This window comes from Labeo rohita, chromosome 10 (genome assembly GCF_022985175.1).
Source record: "Labeo rohita strain BAU-BD-2019 chromosome 10, IGBB_LRoh.1.0, whole genome shotgun sequence".
NCBI lineage: Eukaryota > Metazoa > Chordata > Actinopteri > Cypriniformes > Cyprinidae > Labeo > Labeo rohita.
Window position 1 is genome coordinate 6,607,247 of NC_066878.1, and position 23,779 is coordinate 6,631,025.

Sequence of the window (23,779 nt, forward strand, 5' to 3'; positions counted from 1 at the left end):
AGCTAATTGAATCATTTTATAATCCTGAAAGTGTTTTTTCTTTTTTTTTTTTTTTTTTTTTTTTTTTTTAGCACTTTACAAAAAGGTTCCTTTACATACTTAAAGGGATAGTTAAAGAGAGAGTTCACCCAAAAATGAAAATTCTGCCATTAATTACTCACTGTCTTGTAGTTCCAAACCTGTAAGACATTTGTTCATCTTCGGAACAGAAATAAAAATGTTTTTGTTGAAATCCAAGAGCTTTTTGACCCTGCATAGACAGCAATGCAACTGACACGTTCAAGGCCCAGAAAGGTAGTAAGGACATCGTTAAAATGTGACATCAGCGGTTCAACCTTTATTTTATAAATCAAGAATAATTTTTGTGCGCAAATGAGTGCCTCACATTGGACTATTTTAACGATGTCCTGACTACCTTTCTAGGCCTTGAACATGTCAGTTGTGCTGCAGTCAATGTAAGTTCAGAAAGCTCTTGAATTGAATCAAAAATATGTTAATTTGCATTCCAAAGATGAGCAAAGGTCTGATGTGTTTGGAACGACGTGATTGAGTAATTAATGACACAATTTTCTTTTTTGGAACCATCCATTTAATGTTTTAAATAAAATTAACTAACAAACTTTTTTTTTTTTTTTTTTTTTTTTTTTACATTATTTATTCATCCCTGACTGGTCAAACTGGTTAAAGGGGTCATCGGATGCCCATTTTCCACAAGTTGATATGATTTTTTAGTGTCTCATTTAAATCATCTGTTTTTAAGTACAGAAATTGAATATAGTAATCAAATGTAAAATAGCATTGCAAATTTTGCTGTATAAATTAAGGATTAATCTTTATTAAAAAATGTATTCAATCAAGAGCAGTGAGTGATTTCCTTGTTGTTGTATGATTAATATTAACAAAGTGCTGTCACTTTAAGAGAATGCACTGATCCAGTGCACTGATACAGTATGTTCAGTTGGCTATGTCTGCTGTAGGATACTTACCAAGACAGGCATTTTAGAATACTCAGAATACTTCAGAGCAGAGCCGGTGCCAGTGCACTTTCATCGGGGGTGCATTTAAATTTCTTGGGGAGCAAAAATCACGTTTTCGGGTGGGTGCAATCGCTTTCTTATGCGCGCTGTTTTATTGGTTTTTCTTGTGCTTTCAAAATCAATCTTGTTGCCCGCGAATACTCCCACTTGATGCCGACTCTGCTTCAGAGAGAGCTTAACATTTGTGCACATTCTTCCTTTGGCTTTTAAATGTTTAAAACTGCAAAGCTTAAATGAGTTTAGTTTAAGCACAGATATCAACGTGTGCTGTTTAGATCTCGTCTGTGCACGCACGCTATCAGCATGATGACGGAATAAATGACTGCTCATATTTCAGGATACGGCACTCGCATTGAGCAAGAGTGAATGGTTTGTCCACATTTTTTTTTTTTTTTACATCGCTGTTGTTGTAATGTACTGGGAAGTCAGAATATGCATCCGTTAGCCGAACCTTGCTTGTTTTATGTGTTATTTATAACAAACCATATTTCAGATGCAATGTCCGATTTAAGTTGAACCGCGGTACTAGTGCGTGCCGAACCATTTGTGGATAACGGCACGGTTCGGTTTCTTTTTTTTGTTGTTGTTTGTTTGTATATTTTTTTTACTGAGAACCGTTCCATCCCTATCCAACACATAAAATTAGATCTTACAAACCCCCTGTAGTCCCATATGAAAGTTGATTTTATTAATTATTTACTGTACCCTTGTCATCCAAGATGTTCATGTCTTTCTGTCTTCAGTCATGAAGAAATTATGCTTTTTGAGGAAAACATTTCAGGATTTTTCTGCATATAATGGACTTCATTGGTGCCCCGCTTTTGAACTTCCAAAATGTAGTTTAAATGCAGCTTCAAAAGGCTCTAAACGATCCCAGCTGAGAAAGAAGGGTCGATTTTTATTTATTTTTTTAATGTACTTTTTAAGCACAAAAGCTTATGTAGCACTAGCTCTGGAATGCGCGTCCACGACACTACGAATCACGTCTAAGTTCATCGTCTGTGTACTCAGGCTCAAAAAGGTAGAGTATGGCGGAAAACTCCATCTCATTTTCTCCTACAACTTCGTTGTACCTTTTTGTTTGTAAACAGCGTTTGACTTACTTGCACTGTCTTTGCGTGTTTGCTTGGTCTGTAGTTCTGCCTATGTTCCACGTGACCTTTCGACATGATTCAGTAGCATCGTGGACACGCATCCCAGAGCTAGTGCTACACAAGCCTTTGTGCTTAAAAAGTAAACAGATTTTTATTTTCTAAAAAAAAAAAATGGCAGATCGTTTCGCTAAATAAGACCCTTCTTCCTCGGCTAGGATCGTTTAATGCCCTTTGAAGCTGGATTTAAACTCCAATTGGAAGTTCAAAAGCGGGGCAAAGCTGGGGGAAAGCGGGTCCATTATATGGAGAAAAATCCTGAAATGCTTTCCTCAAAAAAGTTCCTCAAATTTCTTCACGACTAAAAGACAGAAAGACATGAATGTCTTGGATGACAGGGGGGGTGAGTCAATTATTTGTAAATTGTTGTTCTGAAAGTTGAGTTCTCCTTTAAGAGGAGGAGTCTGATGACAGTCTGTTTTATTTGTACACTATTTGTGCTATCTAAACTGTATGTTTAGGGGGTGATCAAAAGTTCAGAGACTATGCCCATGATAAACTACTGAAAACAGATGTTAGTCTGTTTGTGTAATGATGCAGTATAGCATTCCTGACTTGACAGACGGCTCTCATTAAACCCGTTCAAAATAATATAAAACAGAATAAAAACTGTTTTGGAAAGGACTCGAACACAGCTTTCATATGGTATCAAAACCTGAAAAAGGTAATACCACAAATAATATTCAGGATACAAAATATTAAAACGTCCTAATATCACATGCAGTCTCAAGCTAATTTATCTTAATTTTTTAGATATCTTTACTGTTAAAACAAATAACAAAAAGTCTAATTAAAAACTCATTATGAAGTATATTGTAGTAGACTACATGTCATTGGATTTTCATTGACGTTGATCTTGTTTCGGTGGTCTAGAGAGTCGTTTTATTCTGACAGATATAGTGATTGATGTCATTTGAAATGATAATAAATGGTTCTGGAAGGCATTTTTACATCATAGCATAACTGAACAATAATTAGATCTGTTTTTGTTTATTCAGATGCATTTGGGATGGATGAGATGCACATTGTTAATCTTTGCAGCTAGAGAAGCAGCCCAAGGTCACCTTGAGAGTTTTGTCAGAGTAGTGATGACTATCAGAGCGAAGGGACTTCAGCATCTTGGCATGGACCCAATATTCAGTGTTGACAGCAGGCAATTACACAAATAAGAAAGGCACGATCTTTAAATAGAACCAACGTAATATCAGGGAACAGAGCAATTCCAGACGTGTCTGTCAGTTTGTGATGACAGACCAAATATTAGGAGGCTGGCCGCCAGTTTTATTGAAGATGCTGCACGACTCGTTCTCTCATCTTGCAGAGCTTTGCATTAGTGGTCCAGTCGAAGCATGAAAAAGAGAGACACCCCTTGCTGACAGACAGCCAAGAGTCCCCGTCCAATCAGAGCGCACAGGGGGCGGGCCGTTCCCTTCCGCCAGCCCGCTGAGCGCGCTCCGCTTATGAAAATAATCAATGGGAGCTCAGTCTCTCTGCCGCTTTAACTTGTGCTGGATTTAAATTGCCTCCACTCCACTCCATGCCTATCCAAGGGTGAAAATAAGCCGTTTTCCGCCGTAATTACCCAGTGATCAAAGAAACAGCAAACAGAACACAGGTGGTTGTGTTTCTGTGCAGAAGAGCAAAGGGAAAGGAAGAAACACCAGCTGCTGCATCCAGAGAACAGTTTGAAGAATGTGCAATCCTGCCTGCTTCATCTTCACGGTGTGGTTGATTGCTCTGCTTGTCTATCCAGGTACTGTTATCATCTGTTTTATGCATGCTAAAGCTGGGGAGATGACATATGTTTATATGGGGGAGGGTGGATGTATTTTAGTAAGCAAGCAAGTCTTCTTTAACCATGGTGCATTTGGAAATGTGATCAAAGTTGCAAGAAGTGTGCCGTGCAGGAGTCCTGTGAGGTGGGGTGCTTTAGAGGTTACATGCAGCGTGAGGGCGATTTTTACCCGAGGGACATCCCAGAGGACTGTCGAAACTCACTTCAGGTAGGCTAATCGAAAATGACAGCGGAGACAAACTGAACAGAGTAAGCACAAGACATCACGCAGTCCCCGTTTACTCGCTTCCGTGAGTCTTATCAGAAGACGAGGAGTGCTCTTTTGGCATTTTGATAAGCTTATATTTGCAGGTTTTTCGGTAAAGGCGGAAATTGAAATGTCACTTTTTTTTGCTATTTGTACTTTTGATATAAAGGAAAGTACTTTTGTCTGCAGAGGATTTATTTATGAGTGATGTGAGGACATACTGCATGCTTTACATTGTAATGATTGTCTGAATTTATGTGCAAGTGTTTTTGAAGATACAAGTTACCTCAGGCAAAATATTGAGCTTTTTAGGCTACAGGGACATTTCAAGCATACAACTGCAAAGAAGCTTCAAAAAAAGGCATGAATATGAGTCGTGGTCACAATAATTGAAATTTGAACCTGAAATTCTCTGAGACACCGCATTCACACAGAAACGCATACAACGATCAATATTCAATTTTAAAAGAAGTAAGGTTTCTCTCATTGCAGTAACCTCTTTGAGAATTGCTGTAGTGATTGCAAAGGCAGAAACTTTTAAAACTAACAAGCAAAAGCAGATAGTATAAATTCACAAAGGTCTTTTTGTATGTGCTGCGTCAAATGATTTAATAAATTACCTCTTCCTTCCAGGTTGCCTAATTAATGGACTCAGCTAGTGGTTTAGAGAGGTAAATACCTCAGGACTGGAGCCACCGGCTTGATACTTTTAATCACAGGTGGTTGTTTGCTTTGACTTAATTAGCAAACTGCCAAAATGTGTTGGCCAACCATCAAAGGGCGGCCTCTGTTTGATCACAGTTAGGCCTTGAGCTGTGATTTAATTTCATAATCAACGGGAACCAAAGAAATTATATAAAAAACTGTGAAAAAAAACCCCACTTGGATCATTGCTTTGCAAATTAAAATCAAGTCTTAAGTCTTAATTTCAGTTATGAACTAACTCAACTTTAAAAATTACCTGAGAATTGACTCAACAGGTCTTGAATAAGGGGTCAAGGTTAGCATGACCCCTTTAGCCCAGTAAGCTTATTTTAATAATGTTTCTAGTAGTATGTAATAATGAAATTTCTTTTCTTGTTTTTGTTTTGTTTTGTTTTGTAGGGCTCTTTAAAGGTTTTTCCTGTCTGTTACCCTTTATTTTATTTTATTTTAACTCAGACAATTGTCTCAAAACTCTGTTCTGTGGTATCCTGCTCCAGTCTTGCAAAAGCAGTTGGGATGAATGTGAATGCTAACTGATATCTTTAGTTATATCTTTTAGATATAGTTATTATCTTGGTCTCCCCACACTATATAACAGACATTTTAGTGACATCATAAGAAGATTGTATTTTTTCCAGCCCAATCCACACTTTCCTAACAAACTGCTTTGCATCTGAAAGATTAGATTTGTCTGCTTAGTCTTTCTCTTTGTGTCATCAGTTGAAGTTATGCAACCATGATTAGTATAGTCAGATCTTTGATATTGTAAAACTTTGACTTAAGTTACTCTTATGTACCAGCGTAGCTAAATGTTGACCATCTGAAAGCCAGTATTGCCTAAAGATTTCTGTAAAATTTCAGTAAAGCATGACGTCAAAGTCTCAGTATGCTTTTTGAGCAGTAAACTTTGATGGCCCTCATTAAAGTGTCATTTTGAGAGTGGTACATCATCTCCGTTGTAACTTTAAGGCCAGTGAGATTGTTCCACCCACAGAAACAATAGATTTATTGTCAGCTGTAAACAATATAAGTAATTCATTATGATTGACAGCTCTGTGCTTCTGGAAACTCGTGTTTGCTCCCTCAGCCTTTGGAGGCATAATGAGCCTTGAAATAACATCTTTCAGACACTCAGAAACATCTTACAGAATCACTCTGATGGAGGCTGATGGTAATATATTTATGGAGTAAACAAAATGCAGATTACTGCTTCTCAACAATATCAAAGTCTGTGATGGTGCGGATGACAAGACCTCGATCAGAACTTCAAATAAAATGTGATGCACTTGGCATGCTGGTTTTCATGCATGGTTCTGTAGCTGGCCCAGACTCCATCCAGAGTCATCTGGTCAAAACTTTCTCAAAAATCAGTGGCGCTGATGGATCAAATGACTTTTCAATGACATGTACGCTGTGCTAAATATTTTGTAGCTGCTGCAGGGCTTCTCTTTACAGCTTTTGATTTTGTATTAATGGATCTATTAATCAAACTGGCAGCTAAAGGACGCATTCGTTCTTACCGTTCCAGTTTTCACTTCGTTTCACGAGGGTTTTTTTTTTTTTTTTTTGGTTGTTGTTGTTCACCATCAACAGCATTGTGAACGACTATAAGAAAGTGTGTGAGAGTGTGAGAGCACAAAAAGCTGTGATCACTTATATATGGGTCATTCTATAATTAGGGGTACATTTAGAATTTGACAATGTGAAGAAAAAAAGTTTTCCTGTTTCCCAAAAACCCAAACATGACCTTACGTAGCTGCTTTGAAACAATCTATATTGTATAAACTGCTATATAAATAAAGGTGATCTGTAGGAATATATGCATCTATGTTTGCTACTGTCCACCATGTTACCTTTCTGGGTAACACAGTTGACAGGTAATTTAGTTGACACTTTTAGTGTTTTGGGCCTATACTCAATATGGAAGCCTAGAACTACTGAGCATATGGTATGTTTAAAAATATATTTTCATAAACAAAACATGTTAATTAAATTGTCTTGTTAAAATTTGCAGCAATAAATCTTGTGTAACACTGTTGACAGTCAATTAATTCAATCCTGACACAGGTTTGCTAGTTTAACCAATATTAGGGGAAAGGGAGAGAACTTCTAGTGTTTCGTCCATGTGCTTCTAGAGGAAATATCATCATCTATGCAAATTATGTGAGAATGGAAAAACCATTCCTTTTTGAGGGGGGTTTTCTAGTAGGTAACGTAGTTGACATTAGTTAACAATAGTTTTTCGGACACAGATAAAACAAGGTATATAACAATGAACACACATTATTTTTGAAGCGCACACCCAAATGTCTTGATAACCTAATGTAACTGAAGACAAAACTATGAAATTAATTTATATTTGAGGTAATTTTCATGCTTAAATGCAGAATAGAATGAGCAACTTTACAAAATCGGACAGGTGAATACCAGGGTTGTATGTGATATGAACATCATTTTTGAACAAACAAAAATGGGAACAATATAATTGTGTACTAGAAAATTAAGCATGGGGGCTTTATATTGATGAAAATGTATTGAAAATATACTTTACAGACATGAAATGTACCCCACAATTATATATATATATGCCGACAGATAAGACAGAGTGGGTTACTTTAGGTATGAAACTTAGTCTCAGCCTTTATATTTGGCCATTTTTTTTTTAAAGAAATTCAAACAATAAATACAGTTTTGTGCTCTTTAAAGGGCACCTATTATGCAATATTCACTTTTACATGTTGTTTGAACACGTGTACACAACCACCCTATAGTGATAAAAATCCACCCGATTTTTTTTTTTTATAATCCTCATAAATCATGAGCAGTATCTCGGAACTTACCGATCATAGAATCCGTAAAGTCTGACATCACACTTTACATACACCACCCCGATAGTTGACTGACACGGCCGTATTAGTCAAGACCTGTCCTGAGAGAGCCGCACACAATCCGCCGTGTTTATCTTCACGCTAAAGCGTTTAAAAGCAGCATTTAAGTAAGAAATGTCATCTTATTACAGCTACAGAAGTTGTTCAGTCCGGAGCAGTGAGTAATTTTCTGTGTTTATTTTATTGTATGGGTCATATTAACAGTGTAGGCAGCAGTATACATACTGTATATTTTGCTGGTGTCACTTAATACATCAACATGTGATTTCTTTTCAAGCTGTTTACCTTCACAGACATAACCGACTGTGTTTTTGCAACTTATGTGTGTTTTTAACATAAACTTATGTGTGAAAGAGAACTTAGTTTAGTACTCACATGTGTGTGACAGCACCTTTTGATCGTGTGCTTCAGATGTGTGCATCCAGAAAAACGTATATCAGAAATCTAAACTGATATGGATTTAAAATGCGTGATTTCTGTGCGATATACATGATAATCAAAACCAAACACATGTTTTTGATCTGAGATCTGAGATGAGAGCTAAAATAGCACAGCCATGTTCTGGAAAAGAGGGTGGGGAGCAGCAGCTCATTTGCATTTAAAGAGACATGCAATAAAACTGCCTATTTCTGCTTCTACTCAAAATAGGCATTTTTAAAATTATAAAATAAATGATCTGAGGGATATTTTGAGCTGAAACTTCACGGGTACATTCTGGGGACACCTGAGATTTATAAATACATCTTGTAAAACGGTGCATTATATGTGCCCTTTAATGTGTCGTGACAGATCGCTGTAGCACCTCGGTTCAAGCTGCATGTTAACCTAGCATCTCTTCCTCTTTACTAGTAGCATGAAATAAACATTAATTAACTTCAAAAGGTATGCTGTTTCAACCACGGAAAGACTCAAAACACCATTTTTCAAGTTCAAGTCCACTGACTTTAATCTACTCTCCTGTCTGGTTGGTTTGTCAGACAAAATGTCAGACTCGCCATTATGATCGGTCAGATCTCCTGTCAGTCAAATGAAGAGTCAATTTGTTATTCGACTATTTATTATTCTTTTGACCATGTATTGTTTACAGTCTTTGTACTGCTTTAGGTTTACTTTTGTTTTCATTATTATTTCTAATAATAAAATAAATTTTGTGTTTATCCTTTATATATTGTATGCACATACCATCTATGGGGCAGACCAGATTTACATTACGTTTTCAGGTTGTATTCTCTACCTGTGTGTTACAAATATTAATCTCCAATGTTGAATCGATTGATTACTGAATGATATAGGATTATAAACAGACTATATTAAAGATTTTATTATATGTAAAATATGCAGACTCTGATTCTAAATATGTAAATTCAGATACTGCAGTAAATAGCTCTATGAACTGTAATTATGAACTTGATTTAAAGGGTATAACAAAATATACTGATCATCATCAGTGAACTGTTGCCACAGCTAACATATTATGATAATATTACTAATATAGACTAGAGGACAAGTTTAAATATAGTTTTAGTATCCAAAAGCTGTGTAGAGTACAGAATTTTATTTGTGACCTTGGACCAAAACAGTCATAAGGGTAAATTTTCGAGATTTATCAAGATTTACATATATGCATACATACATACGTACATACATACATGCATGCATACATGCATGCATACATAAATAAATAAGCTTTTCTTTGATATATATATTGTTAGGACGGGACAATGTTTGACAGAGATACAACTATTTGAAAATCTGGAATCTGAGGGTGCCAAAAAAATGAATAAATAAAAAATAAAAATATTGAGAAAATCACCTTTATAGTTGTCTAAATGAAGTACTTAGCAATGCATATTACTAATTGAAAATTACGTTTTGGTACATTTACGTTAGGACATTTACGAAATGTCTTCATGCAACATGATCTTTACTTAATATCCTAATGATTTTTGGCATAAATCGATAATTTTGACCCATATAATGTATTTTTGGCTATTGCTACAAATATACCCGTGATACTTATGACTAGTTTTGTGGTCCAGGGTCACTTATTTTATTTTATTTTATTGAATGATTACTGTGAAGTGTGTGCTAACACTTTCTAACAGTAAGCCTGCTTTTCTAATTTACTTTTTCATTTTCCTTCTAATTTAACTTTATTAATTAAACTGCTGAAGCAATTTTATGATGTTCATTTAAATTTAAAAATGGTCTTTTTAAATGTATTTTCTTTGGTATGTGTCCCAGTCGCATGCTTGGTACATCGTACGAGGACATCCTCTGGGGTAGTTGGTATGCTCTGAGAGTGTTGTCTAATGCCCCTGTTCTACTGGGCTGTCATTTAAAATAATGTTTGTGTGACCTTGCCAGGGGTGGTGAGTGCCCCATGACAGATTCATTTCCTCCTTTCCTCTGACTCAACTCAGCATGTGCATGTATGTTTTATGTGCACATAAGTGGCGATCGGAAAGCTCAGCAAAAAAAAAAAAAAAGAAAAGAAAATAGCAAATAACATTGCCCCAGCCTCATACCTACTATAGACAGAAAAACATTTGTTCACTCATCCTTGCACAGTCCAAGCCTGGAGGGGAGGGGGATGCAGACGAGGCAGACCGGCTTGCCGCAGAGCCCGGTGTCCATATGCCATCATGAGAGCCCCGTGCCCTTCAAGAGTGGCATGGTTTGTTGAGCTCTGGTCATTTGGTGCCCAATCTACTTGGTTTGCCACAGCTTGGGCTGGACAGTTTCTGCTCTTGTGGAGGTTAAAGCAATTTTGAAGGATTGTTTGCAGATAATGCACCCAGCATGTGGCTTCCTGTTGTCTGCGGTCTGGCTGTCCAGATTTTCACAAGTTTAGCTCTATGCAGATAAGCCCATTCAGCAGAAGGAAGCAGGCTTCATGGAGATAGACAGTGCTTGCCACTGTATGACATTGTTATTAGAAGTTAATTTTTAACATTTAATATCATCTTTTGTTGATACTCTTGAATCATGGTTAAACAGCAACAGGAAACTGTACTGAAAACAAAATAAATTTTAGCTCTCCACTGCACAAAAATATTTTATATTTAGTATTTTTCAGTATTTTTTCCCATAAAATTACTTAGCATTGTTAAGCTAAGATAATTTTACTTGAGGAGCATAGTTTTATTAGATTTTTTTTTCTTTTCTTTTTTTGGAGAATATTCAGTATGTTAATCAAGTGACATTTATTTATATTATTACTTTATACAATGTAGCATATGGCATTTCAAACGATTTAAACGTGAATCATTTTGCAAAGCAGTTGTTTCAGTTGATTCAAATTTTTAAGAGTTTTTTTTTTTTTTTATAAGATTTTTCCAGAGAATATACAGCGTGTTTGTCAAGACACAATTATTTATATATTGCTTTATACAATACAGCAGTGTGGTGGTTTTAAACACTATAAAAAAATGAATTTTGCCAAGCAATTAGTTCAGTTCATTTAAAGTTTTGTAAAGCTATTTAAGACTTTTTTTTTTTCAGAGAATATACAGTATGTTAGTCAAGTCATGTTTATTTATATATTGCATTCATTACACAATTCAGCAGCATGCGTTGTTTTAAATGCTTCAAAAAAGTTAATCATTTTGCAAAACAATTGGTTTAGTTGATTCAAAGTCTTAAAACGCTTTTTTCTAACACCTTTTTTTTCTGAGAATATACCGTATGTTAGTCAAGACACAATTATTTATATATTGCTTTATGCAATAGTAGTGTGCAGTTTTCAAATGCTTAAAAAGTGAATCATTTTGCCAAGCAATTCGTTCAGTTGATTCAAATTCTTTTTACACTAAGCGTTTTTTCTAAGCAATAGATGCTATGTACACTAAGTGAAAATAGCGCTAGATGCTATTTACGCTAAGTGCAAATAGCAGGATTTTCTGCTATTCATAATACTTCATAATACTAGTAAAATGCATTGATTGTTTCTGAATCATTCAAAAAGGTGGTTTCAGTAACGGAACACTGCTGTGTTGCTCGGAGACGTGCAGCAGTTCTACTGTGGCTTTGGTTGGAACTATTTTCTGCAACGAAATTGAGCAAAAATATTCAATATTGTGTCTAAAATGTAAGTTGCTTAATTTAAACTTGTTTATTGAACTACTGTTGTATGAAATCAGTGTCACATTGCAGCCGTGTTGATATTTAGAGAATCATACTTGTCATGCAATGTTGCGTACCTAAATCATATTATAAATATAGATATTTTTTTTTCTACTACAGTAAGCATCTATAACTTTCTGCTGTTGCGCTCATTTGTTTTGATTTCTGCACAAGTCTCTTTCACATACTCATTTTAAGCTGCACAAGCTTCATCTGTCACGACATAAATACATTATCAGTCACCGTAAGTGTGACGTCAAAACGGACAGGCTCGAATTTGGCAGACTGACTAACTAACTAACCCTAACCGATACTTTTTTAATTTCCTTCATTGTTTTATTGAAAATAAATGCCCTTCCGATGTGATATGATATTTGAAAAGGGAGAGAAAAAAAGTTTGGTAGAAGGTGGAATCGAACCCGGGTTGATCGCGTCAAAAGTGACTACCGCATGCATTTGACCATACCTGCACCACTGTAACTGTTGTTAGGCCACCATCTTTTGTAGTGTTTTGTCACATTTATGGGCGGAGTTAGTGTAAATAGCCTCTGCCAACAAGGCGGGCTATTTGCACTTAGTGTTTAAGTGTATAAATTGCTGTATGCAGTACAGCAGTGTGGTGTTTCAGACGCTTCAAAAAAGTAAGTCATTTTGCAAAGCAGTTGGTTCAGCTGATTCAAAGTTTTTAAAGAAGTTTTTTGAGGTTTTTTTTTTTTCAGAAATCAAACAGTATGTTAGTCAAGACGCAAGTATTTATATATTGCTTTATACACTACAGCACTGTGGTGTTTCAAACGCTTCAAAAAAGTGAATCATTTTGCAAAGCAGTTGGTTCAGTTGAGTCAAAGTTTTGATATGCTTTTTATAAGACTTTTGGTAGCACTTTAGTATAGGGAACAATTCCCACTATTAACTAGTTACTTATTAGCATGCCTATTATTAACATATTGGCTGTTTATTAGTACTTTCTAAAGCACCTACTCTGCATGACCATATTCTACATCCCTAATCCTACCCAATACCTGAACTTAACAAGTACCTTACTAACTATTAATATGCAGCAGATTAGGAGTTTAGTGAAGTCGTAGTTAATGGTTTGTTAATAGTAAGAACTTGACCTTAAAATAAAGTGTGACTGACTTTTTTCAGAGAATACGGTAGAGTGAAGACACAATTATTTGGTAACGCCTTACAATAAGGTGTCATTTGTTAATATTAGTTAATTTATTAACTAACATGAACAAGCAATGAACAATAGAGAATCAGAATCGATTGCAGAGAGAATCGTGATGCATTTGGAATGGATCCATGAATCGCAATGCATCAGTTTATCGTCACAGCCCTACTATAGGGTGCTCCAGTGTTGCAAAAATACATAAAACTACATGCTGTAATAAATGGGCAAATGCCAAATGTTGTAAAATGCATCAGTTAGGAAACAAATTCAATTTGAGCCAAAGTAGTGCTACAGAAGACAATAGCATCATTATTCAATTCAAATTATTTCAATGTTGTTTCCATTTAGTTCAATAACTGTCAGTGTTGCGAAGTTAGTATCATTATCCAGCTCAATTCAGTTCACATTTTGTTTTCATCCGTAGTGTCAGTGTGCTGAATTACATTTGTTTTTTCTCATATTCTCACGTTTTTATTTAATCATAAATTTAATACAGATATGAAAACATCTGCTGTATACAGTAGGACAGCAATAACGGGTCCAACAAGACCTGTAGGTCACTGGCACTGGAATAAAGAAACCAGCGGTTGCCAGATTAAATACTTGCATGCAGCCTGCAAATACTTTGCCATTTTTGTCAACTGATATCCCAGCCACAAAGACCCTCTCTAAAGTCTGCAAAAGTCTCCCTCTCTAAGTTCTATCAAAAAACACATTAAACCGCACCGATATTGACATGCTGATTAAAATCGTGCATCGACATAAACGCCATGAAAGTCACCTTGTTGTTTGACGATGTGTTTATTTCTTCTGGCATATTTCAGTGAAATTCATTATCATGTTTTTGCCACCATCAATTTATTTTCATATTAAGGTTTGTTGAATTTGATGTTGAATTAATGTGTAGTCTGATTAATGCTTACAAGCTGTCCACACAGGGAGCCCTCAGGCACTCATCAGATGAACCTTTACCATCTGTTAACAAAAAGAGAGAGCTGATCACACTTTGATATCTGACGTTTGTTTGTCACTGCGTTTACCTGGCACAGTCATATAATGCTCATTTTCTTTATTTGGATGTACTGTGTTATTTAATACATTATAGGCCAGATACTAACAGCTTGCACCAATGCAAACCCCCTTTCGGTGTGAAACATTAGCAGTGAAAATGTGTGGACAGTTATTTGGCATGGACATTAAATTCATATACTGCAAGTCTGTTGGAGTTTTTATTTGAGACCAGTGCAATGTTTTCGTATGTATTTCATGAGGTGGCTAATTCATACGAATTTGTATGACCTCACTTTTGTACGATTTCTGTGAGGTTTAAGGGCGTTTTTACAAATTGTATGTATTTGTACAAGTGAGGTTATACCATGGGTTGTTCAGGTGCAGAATTAATGGGAGGAGAGTATGTAAGTCAATCTTTTACTGTCCATAACAGAAACGTGTTTTCTTGCTATTAAATGCACTGTTAAATGAATTAAATAAAAAGAGAGGTCAGTTTTAGCCCAATTAGTGAGTGCAGCTGATCCTCTATTCCTACAGCTGTCAGTTTGCATTTAGTGTTTCATGGCTCTTGGGTATTCTGTCAGGGAGACTACACAAAAGGCCGTTGTGATTGGAGGAAAGCTATTTTTCCAGGGCAATCTGCACAACATTTGATGTCATCGCTCTAAAAAGGAACATCTTCCAGCGGGCAATGTCATTGGCTCCTTTTTGTTTGGGTTTGTTTTAGCCCTAAACAATCGCTATATAATGAGGGACAAATAGAAGCATGTCATCGGTTGCGTTGTCAGGGGATTGTAATGAATCTAATGCTGTTTTGCTTTGTCTTGTTTATGAAATACATCATGTAAAATGCTACTCTTAATTCCCTCCACTTAATTAAGATTCAACTCGTTCATTGCTTGATTTCACAGTCTAATCACTAGGGATGTAGGTCAGTTTGTTGCTCTCAAATTTCACGTGTTTTTTCTTTCAAAACACAGTAATGTATTAGCAATTATGAACAGCCATCCTCCCTTTTCAAAGCATGTGTCATGTATCATTTAAGGATTCTTTCCTCTTCCTCGTAATTCCATAGTCTTTCGTTTGCTTTTCTTTTTCCGTTTTTTCTCTTTTCATTTTTTTCTCTTTCCTTTTTGTTGTGTTACCTTTTTACTATTCCCTATATTTGTTTTGGATTTATTTTAAATATATTCTTTCCCTCTTTTTCTTCTTTTTCCTTTTCTATTTAAAGTAATTTTCTCTTTTTCATAATTTTTTGTGCCTTTTCCTTGTCTTACCTTTTCTTTTTCTGTCTCGTTTTTTTCTCACACTATAAAATTGCTGGGTTAAAAACAACCATTTCTAGGTTATTTGGCAGCCCAGTGTATATATTGGACAGAACACATGCTGGGTTATTTTGACCCAGCTTGTTGGGTTTTATACGTTAACCCATTTGCTGTGTTGTTTTTTGACATGGTGCTGGGTCAGTTAACCTATTGAAGGTTTTTCATTTGAAAAAAAGAAAAAAGAAAAAAGTGAAATCATAATAAAAATCTAAAATCTTAAAAAGCAAAAAAAAAAATAATAATAATAAAAATCTAAAATCTTAAAAAGCAAAAAAAAAAAAATAAAAATAATAAAAATCTAAAATCTTAAAAAGCAAAAAAAATAAATAAAATAAAATAAATTATATATATATATATATATATATATATATTCAATGTGAGGTCAATCTTTTACAATCATAAAATCTTTAAAAACATTCAGTAAAGGTTTTAAGATGAGACAGGAGCAGCAAGAGCAGCCAATGGGAATCTGTGGGAAGATATCAGTAGGCTGTTCCAGTTCATTAAACGTTCATTAAAAGCAGTTAACGTCTACTTGGAATGCTGGCCTACAAATGCAGCATTCACCAGAAACTGTGTTTCATATATCAGCGAAGTTGCATAGTGTTTCAGCCCTGGTCACACATTTGTTTGGCGGGAGGTGAAACTTTCATGGTGGTGCTGGCGCATCATTCTCTTTGAGTGTAGATCCGGTGAATGCTGCATTTGTAGAAGGCGAGCGTTCCAAGTAGACGTTAGCTGTGACGTACATTTAAACAAAACAAAACCAAAAAAAAAAAGGAAATTAGTGAGACTACAGATGGTTTTCTGTTCAAACAGTGATAATTTGAAAGAAAAACAAACCTTAATTTCATTCGGGAAGTTGTTATTGCAACCCAACACTGGGTCAAATATGGTGAAACCCAGCGCTGGGTTGTTTTAACCCAGCCAGTTGGGTTAAATCTTTAACCCAACATGTTGGGTTGTTTTAATTAACTCAAATATTGAATGAAAATTACTATTTCTGGCTTAAAATTGAACCAAAAAAAAAAAAGCCTTGCATACATTTAAACTTGTTTAACAAGCATTTTAGAAATAAAAATATAACATTTAAAAGTAATATTTTAATTCAAGGTAAAAAGGTAATTCTTTTTAACCGAAATAGTGCAGAATCTCGTGCCTGTATGTTGCTGAAATCTGAGCCGGCAATGGGGTGCTATTCCCCGGGGAAACTGCAAAATTCAGACTGCCGTCTTGTGTTTCACTCGTAGCTGAAAGATAACATGACTGACTTCATAACCTGTCAATAAACAAACAGTACAGAGTTTTGAGAACATATTTTAAAATCCCTATAAAATGACCCAACAAGCTGAACCCAGCATTTTGGTTAAAAAAAACAGCATTTTTTAGAGTGCAGAAAAACTACTCATCTCCTGGGTAAAAATATTGAAAATAACCCCATGAAATTACAGAGCAAGCTGAACCCAAAAAATAACCCAGCCTTTTTTAGAGTGCGGACAATAAAAATAACCCAATAAAATGACCCAGCCAGCTGAACCCAGCATTTGGGTTAAAAAGATAACCCAGCATTTTTTGAGTGCAGAAAAACTACCCTTCATCTGGGTAAAAAAAATATTAAAAATAACCCAATAAAATGACCCAACAAGCTGAACCCAGCATTTTGGTCATTAAAAAAAACAGCATTTTTTTTAGAGTGCAGAAAAACTACCTAGAATCTGGGTAAAACAATATTAAAAATAACCCAGTAAAATGAGCCAAGAAGCTGAACACTGCTCAGAGTGCAGAAAAACCACTCAGCTTCTGGGTAAAAATATTGAAAATAACCCAATAAAATAAGCCAGCATTTGGGTTAAAAAAACAACCCACCATTTTTTTTAGAGTGCATTTTTTTATTTTCTTTCCTTCCTTTTTCTTTACTGATTTCCTTTCCCATTTGCCCTTCTTTTTCTATTTAATATAATTGTATCATTTGTTTAATTTCTTTCTTTCCTTTTCCCATTCCCCTTTCCTGTTTTTGATTTTCTTTCCCTTTCCTTTCCTTTCCTTTCCTTTCCTTTCCTTTCCTTTCCTTTCCTTTCCTTTCCTTTCCTTTCCTTTCCTTTCTCTTTCACCCTTTTCCCTTTCCATGTAATGGCATTTTCCCCTTTCAAATATCTTTTTGATGTCTTTTCTATTACGTTTTTGTTTGTTCTTTTTTTTTCTGTTCCTTTCTCTTTCTTGCTTTGTTTTTTCCTTTCCTATTTCCTGCCATTTTTTCCTTTTCCATTTCTTTCCTCTCTCCTAACTTATTAAGAGTATATGTGGATTAATTTTGCATTGCTACACTGCTGTACCAAATAAAATATTCTCCAAACTCCCAAATTCACCATGTGATAGTCAGACTAGGATATTCATGTTAGCACTGTCTGTATTCAGTGATGAAACTGTACAAGTCCCTAAGTCACAGGCGGATGCTGTAATTTTTCCATCAACCTCTCAATCTGTAAACACGTCTCATTTGGTAACTGCCCACTAAGGGAAGGATTTCTTGTCCCAGATTCAGAGCATCCAGATGTTTACCGAACTCTCAAACTGATTGTACTCATGTAAATAATGGTGAGTTTATCATGACTGGCATTATCTTCATGTTTATTTCATGAAAAGTACTGCCGCGGTACTGAACTACATAAATACACATAGAAACACTGTTATATTGATCGACAGACTGTCTTTTGTCTGCAGGGAGGGTTGAAGGGGAATGAGCTATTAGGGTCACATGATCACTGTAGAATCACAGTGAAGATGGAGCCCAGTGCTCAGAAGGTCATTGATTTGATCTTCCGCGTTGGAGTGCTGACAGTGTTTAAGTCAGTCGGTAAAAAAAAAAAAAAAAAAGTCCTCCTACTAGTCTTCTGTCTTCAACAAAGTGCCTGACCCCTGTCTGCCCTACGGCTGTTGCAGAATAGCTGATTCTTTCCACCAAATGCTCTCTTTGGAGTAAATGCCTGTTCAAATGGAAAAAATGCATCCATGCAAACCGATGCAAACGTGAATATCAGTGTCGTTCACCTTTAACCAACCTTGAAAGTATTTACTCTCTTATATGGCCGGCGTAAGCATGCGGAAGAGAAACGTTCAAGTAATCTGTTTTGGAATTAGAATTTTAGACACACAAAGTGTTCAACTAAAGGTCTTCAAATCTCCTTTATTATTTCCATAGCTCAATACGCCTCATGAATGTGTAATGAGTCAGCGGTGCTCAAGCAAAAGGAAACGCATTTTGCCTACTCTCGAATGCTCACTGGAATGAGGTAAAAGAGTATTTTAATACGCAATCATGTAGTACGTGCAAAGTGATCTGTATTTTCTGAATTTAAAGCTGTGGCCTTGTTCATCAATTCAAGCAACGGGAAAACATGCACCATGTCAGTCAGTTCTCTTTGCGCCTGGTCCCCCTCGGGGAATGAACACGGGGCGCGCTACTTGCTCTGAATCCGAATTTTCCTTCTAATTAATGTGAATTGGAAAAGTGAGTTTTGTGACATAATGAGGCCACGAATGTTCGATTTTAACACCTCAACTGCAACTCCAAAAGCCGTGCCGGCTAGGTTGTTTTAATGAAATGTTTAATCTTTGGAATTACATATCATGTTGTTTCCCTTGTATCAAGGTTGTTGGGAAAGGTTTGATTAATTATGCTGGACAGATACCTGCCAAGACCTCTGACTGAAGACCTTGCCCTATACTCACGTCAGGGTCACTAGTATTGCATTGCCAGCTCTAGCATGCTGCCAGTGCTTTGGAAAAGCATTGATTCATTATGCTGGACAAATAAAAAGAGACCTTCAACTAACTGAAATTGCCTTAAGACAGTAACTTGGTTGGAACGAGCAAAATGGCTGTGAGGAAGGTCTGCCCGACCTCTGCCTTCATGTTCGCAGCTGTTTCTTTCTCTGAGCTATAGCGAGATGTAACAGAAAAAGAATATGACTCAAAAAGAATGTACTATGAGTGCATGGGAGGCGCAGCGCATTCAGAATAGGTGGAATTTTAAATGCGTGCAGCTCTTGGGTTTTATGGGAACTGTAATGTTAGTCAAATAGACTCTGTTTGGAGTACCATATAGGCTTATGAATTAATGTTAGAGTCTCATTGGTTGCTTTTTCCACCTACATGTGTCATCTGTATGCATGCTTTATATATAACAACTGTTGTCCAGTATACAGCAGCATATTCTGCAATAGAAAAACTCTCCTTTTCTGTGGTATAATATACTGGTTTTGCTTTAAACCCATATTTTACTTCAAGTGGTGATGCAACAGATTCTCAAAACTAAAAAGTAAACAAAAATGTACTTCATTTTTCTATTGATTTTTTTTTTTTTTTTTGGGTTGCACTTTATTTTACAATATGTACACTTATGTGTACTTACCTAAGAAAGTACTGGGTAGTATAAGGTAACTACATGGGTTGATAGGGATAGTTTACCCAAAAATGAAAATTTTGTCATTAATTACTCACCCTTATGTCGTTCCAAACCCGTAAGACCTTTGTTCATCTTCAGAACACAAATTAAGATATTTTTGATGAAATCCGAGACCCTGCATAGATGCAACTCAACGCAACTGACACGTTCAGTTCATAAAATATATCTTAATATAAGGTTTTACAGGTTTAGAATGACAGGGTGGGTAATTAATGACAGATTTTTCATTTTTTGAGCGAACTACCCCATTAAGGTTAGGATTAGGGGTAGGTTCTGGTTTAGTACCTGGTTAGTACGCAGTTTTAATTACTATAATAAGTACATAGTATGTACATGTGCAGCAGAACTGTAAACTAAAGTGCTAGTGGTTTATTTATTTATTTATTTTTAATTACAGTGTTGATTCATACTGGTGCAGCACCTTACTTTACCACTAAACACTCTCAGAAAAGGTACAAAACTCACTGGCGTGGTATACTAAGGTAAAAAGGCTAAAAGGTTCATCAGATTCCAATCAGATTCCAAACTCTCCACCATGGCCAAGACCAAAGAACTGTCCAAGGATGTCAGGGACAAGATTGTAGACCTACACAATGCTGGAAAGGGCTACAAGACCATCGTCAGGCTGCTTGGCGAAAACACAAACACAAAATAAGAAACACAAAATAACTGTTTGGGTCTGGGGCTCCATGCAAGATCTCACCTCATGGAGTTTCAGTGGTCATGAGAATGTTAGGGAATCAGCCCAGAACTACACGGGAGGATCTTGTCAATGATCTCAAGGCAGCTAGGACCATAGTCACCAAGAAAACAATTGGTAACACACTACGCCATGAAGGACTGATATCCTGCAACGCCCGAAAGGTCCCCCTGCTCAAGAAAGCACATGTACATGCCTGTGTGAAGTTTGCCAATGAACATCTGAATGATTCAGAGAAGAACTGGGTAAGTGTCGTGGTCAGATGAGACCAAAATCAAGCTCTTTAGCATCAACCCCAAAAACACCATCCCCACCTTTAAACATGAACATGGAAACATTATGCTTTGGGGTGTTTTTTTGCTTTTTTGCTAAGGGGACAGGACAGCTGCACCGCATCAAAGGAACGATGGACGGGGCCATGTACCGTCAAATCTTGGGTGAGAGCCTCCTTTTCACTCATTGAAAATGGGTTGTGGATGGGTATTCCAGCATGACAGTGACCCAAAACACACAGCTAAGGCAACAAAGGAGTGGCTCAAGAAGAAGCACATTAAAGTCCTGGAGTGGCCTAGCCAGTCTCCAGACCTTAATCCCATAGAACTTTGAGTTGCCAAACGTCAGCCTCAATAACTTAATGACTTGGAGAGGATCTGCAAAGAGGAGTGGGACAAAATCCATCCTGAGATGTGTGCAAACCTTCTGGCCAACTACAAGAAACGTCTGAACTCTGTGATTGCCAACAAGGGTTTTGCCACCAAGTACTAAGTCATGTTTTGCGAAGGGTTCAGATACTTATTTCACTCATTAAAATGCAAATCAATTTATAACTTTTTTGAAATGCATTTTTGTTTTTTGTTGTTGTTGTTATTCTGTCTCTCACTGTTCAAATAATTACCAATTTATATTGATAAGGGCTGAGAGAAAATGTTGCATATTTGTATTAATGGGACTTTTCATATAAATCCTTTAGGCTTAGATTAAGGTACAAAGCGCTGAGCTTTGTACCTTAAGCTGAAGTCTGACAGAATATAAGACAACTGTACAGTTGTTGCCACATGTCTTGTGGAGACTTTGAGAATAGGAATGACACCCGGAGGAAAATCCCATGCCTGGTGGTTTAAGACCTGGGCTGGTAACCAAAAGGTTGTGACCTTGAGTGAGGCACTTAACTCCAGTCTAAAAACAACAACCCTTAACCATTGCGTAAAATATAATTCCTACCCAGTGCAAACTTTTTGCATTTGTTAGAAGCGGAAGCTCTCAACTGCGGTGAACTATCGTTATAGGCGCTTGATTGTAAGCTAGTGGAAGAGATGGCTTCTCAGGATAGAGGCCAGAGAACCCAGCACCAATTACATCCTCGAATTACACAGCGGGACAGAGTGCATGCAAATACCTCTGCCTGCCAAACCACCCATCTAATGAGTGGCTAAATCATGGACCACTGCACACATTCACACGGTAACCACCCACCGTGTGCCATCAATGAGGACGATTCGACTCCAGGTGGCTTGCATGTCTCATGCCATTCAAATAATGAAGTTATCTTTTCTCATCACCCTTGATGGCACCATGCTTAAAGTAACCACATGCTTCTGTTGCCAGGAGTGTGGAGTGTGTCTCATCTGACCTAGCTTGGATCTCTGTCTGTAATCACTATGCTAATGTGATCTATACTCAACCTTTTCTTTTTCAGAATAGAAATACACAGACCCCTATTTAATTGGTCACAAGCCATATTTAATGGGTCTAATTTTCTCTTACCTTGTATTTAGGATGCATTGATATTAAATTAAATAAATTATTAAAATGGTTATTTTCATTTTAAGGCCTGTAGCTCAAACAGCAGAACATGGCGCTATGTAGCAAACTGTATGTTTACCTTTAATGCCAAGTCACTTTGGATAAAAATATATAAAAAATGTTTAATTTCATTCATTTTGTTTAATTCCATTTAAAACAAAACACAAAAAAATGTAAAATCAGTCATTTTAAATTAAAAATTATTTAAAAATAATAATAATAGATTAAATTGTTTTTATGCATTCAAATAATTAGACATGCTTAAACAGAGTTTGGTAACAATAAAACAAGTGAGAAAAAAATAAAACATTTCATAGGGCCCTAAACATGTAATTTTTGTTAAACTTTTAATAAATTGATGTTTAATAAATTGATTAGACTTGCTTTTTGATTAATAAAATGCAATTTAACCATTAAAAAAAAGAGTTCAGAGAAAAATAAATGGAAAAAATGGAATCCAAAAAAATTAAAACAGAAAAAATGGAATTTGGAAAGAAAGAAAATGGAATTTGGGAAAAATTAAATTTAAATAGCCTTTCTTGTTCATCTCATCTGTCATATGGTGCTACCTTGTTACTGTGCTATACATTTAAAAAAATGTCTTTTAATTTTACAGTGTACAGTATATATACAGTCATGGACAAAAATATTGGCACCCTTGTAATTCTGTCAGAAAATGTAACATTTCTCTCAGAAAATTGTTCCAGTTGCAAATGTTTTGGTATTCATATGCTTAATGTTTTTATTTGCACTGCAGCAGCACAAAACTTAAAAAAGGACTGGGCAAAATTATTGGCACCTTATCAAAATTGTAAGAAATAATTGCTTTTCAAGCATGTGATGCTCCTGTAATTTGTATTTAGATACACCTGTGGCAAGTAACAGGTGTGGGCAATATAGTAATCACACTTGTAACCAGTTAAAATGGAGGAAAGTTGACTCAACCTTTGTGTTGTGTGTCACACTGAGCATGGAGAAAAAAAAGAAGTGTAAAGAGTTGTCTGTGGATTTGAGAGAAAAAATTGTGGAAAAACATGAACAATCTCAAGGCTACAAGTCCATCTCCAGAGATCTTAATGTTCCTGTGTTCTCTGTGTGCAATATCATCAAGAGGTTTACAGCCCATGGCACTGTATCTAACCTCCCTGGACGTGCATGGAACAGCAAAAGTAATGGAAAAATTACAACGAAGGATTGTTCGAATGGTGGATAAAGAACACTGATTAACTTCCAAACAAATTCAGGGTACAACAGTGTCAGCTTGCACTATCCCTCGAAAAGGGATGCTATGGTAGGAGACCCAGGAGGACACGACTGCAGACACAAAGGCATAAAAAAGCAAGACTGGAG

General features: G+C 36.2%; 1 protein-coding gene across 1 annotated transcript in view; it reads left to right on the plus strand.

The window, feature by feature from the left end:
* Positions 1 to 3,659: 3,659 nt before the first annotated feature.
* Positions 3,660 to 23,779, plus strand: part of opcml (opioid binding protein/cell adhesion molecule-like) — a 196,074-nt gene continuing 175,954 nt past the window's right edge. The window contains exon 1 of the mRNA XM_051120664.1: positions 3,660 to 3,941. Within this exon, the coding sequence (XP_050976621.1) occupies positions 3,881 to 3,941 (61 nt within the window). The 5' untranslated portion in view covers positions 3,660 to 3,880. The remainder of the gene's footprint in view (positions 3,942 to 23,779) is intronic.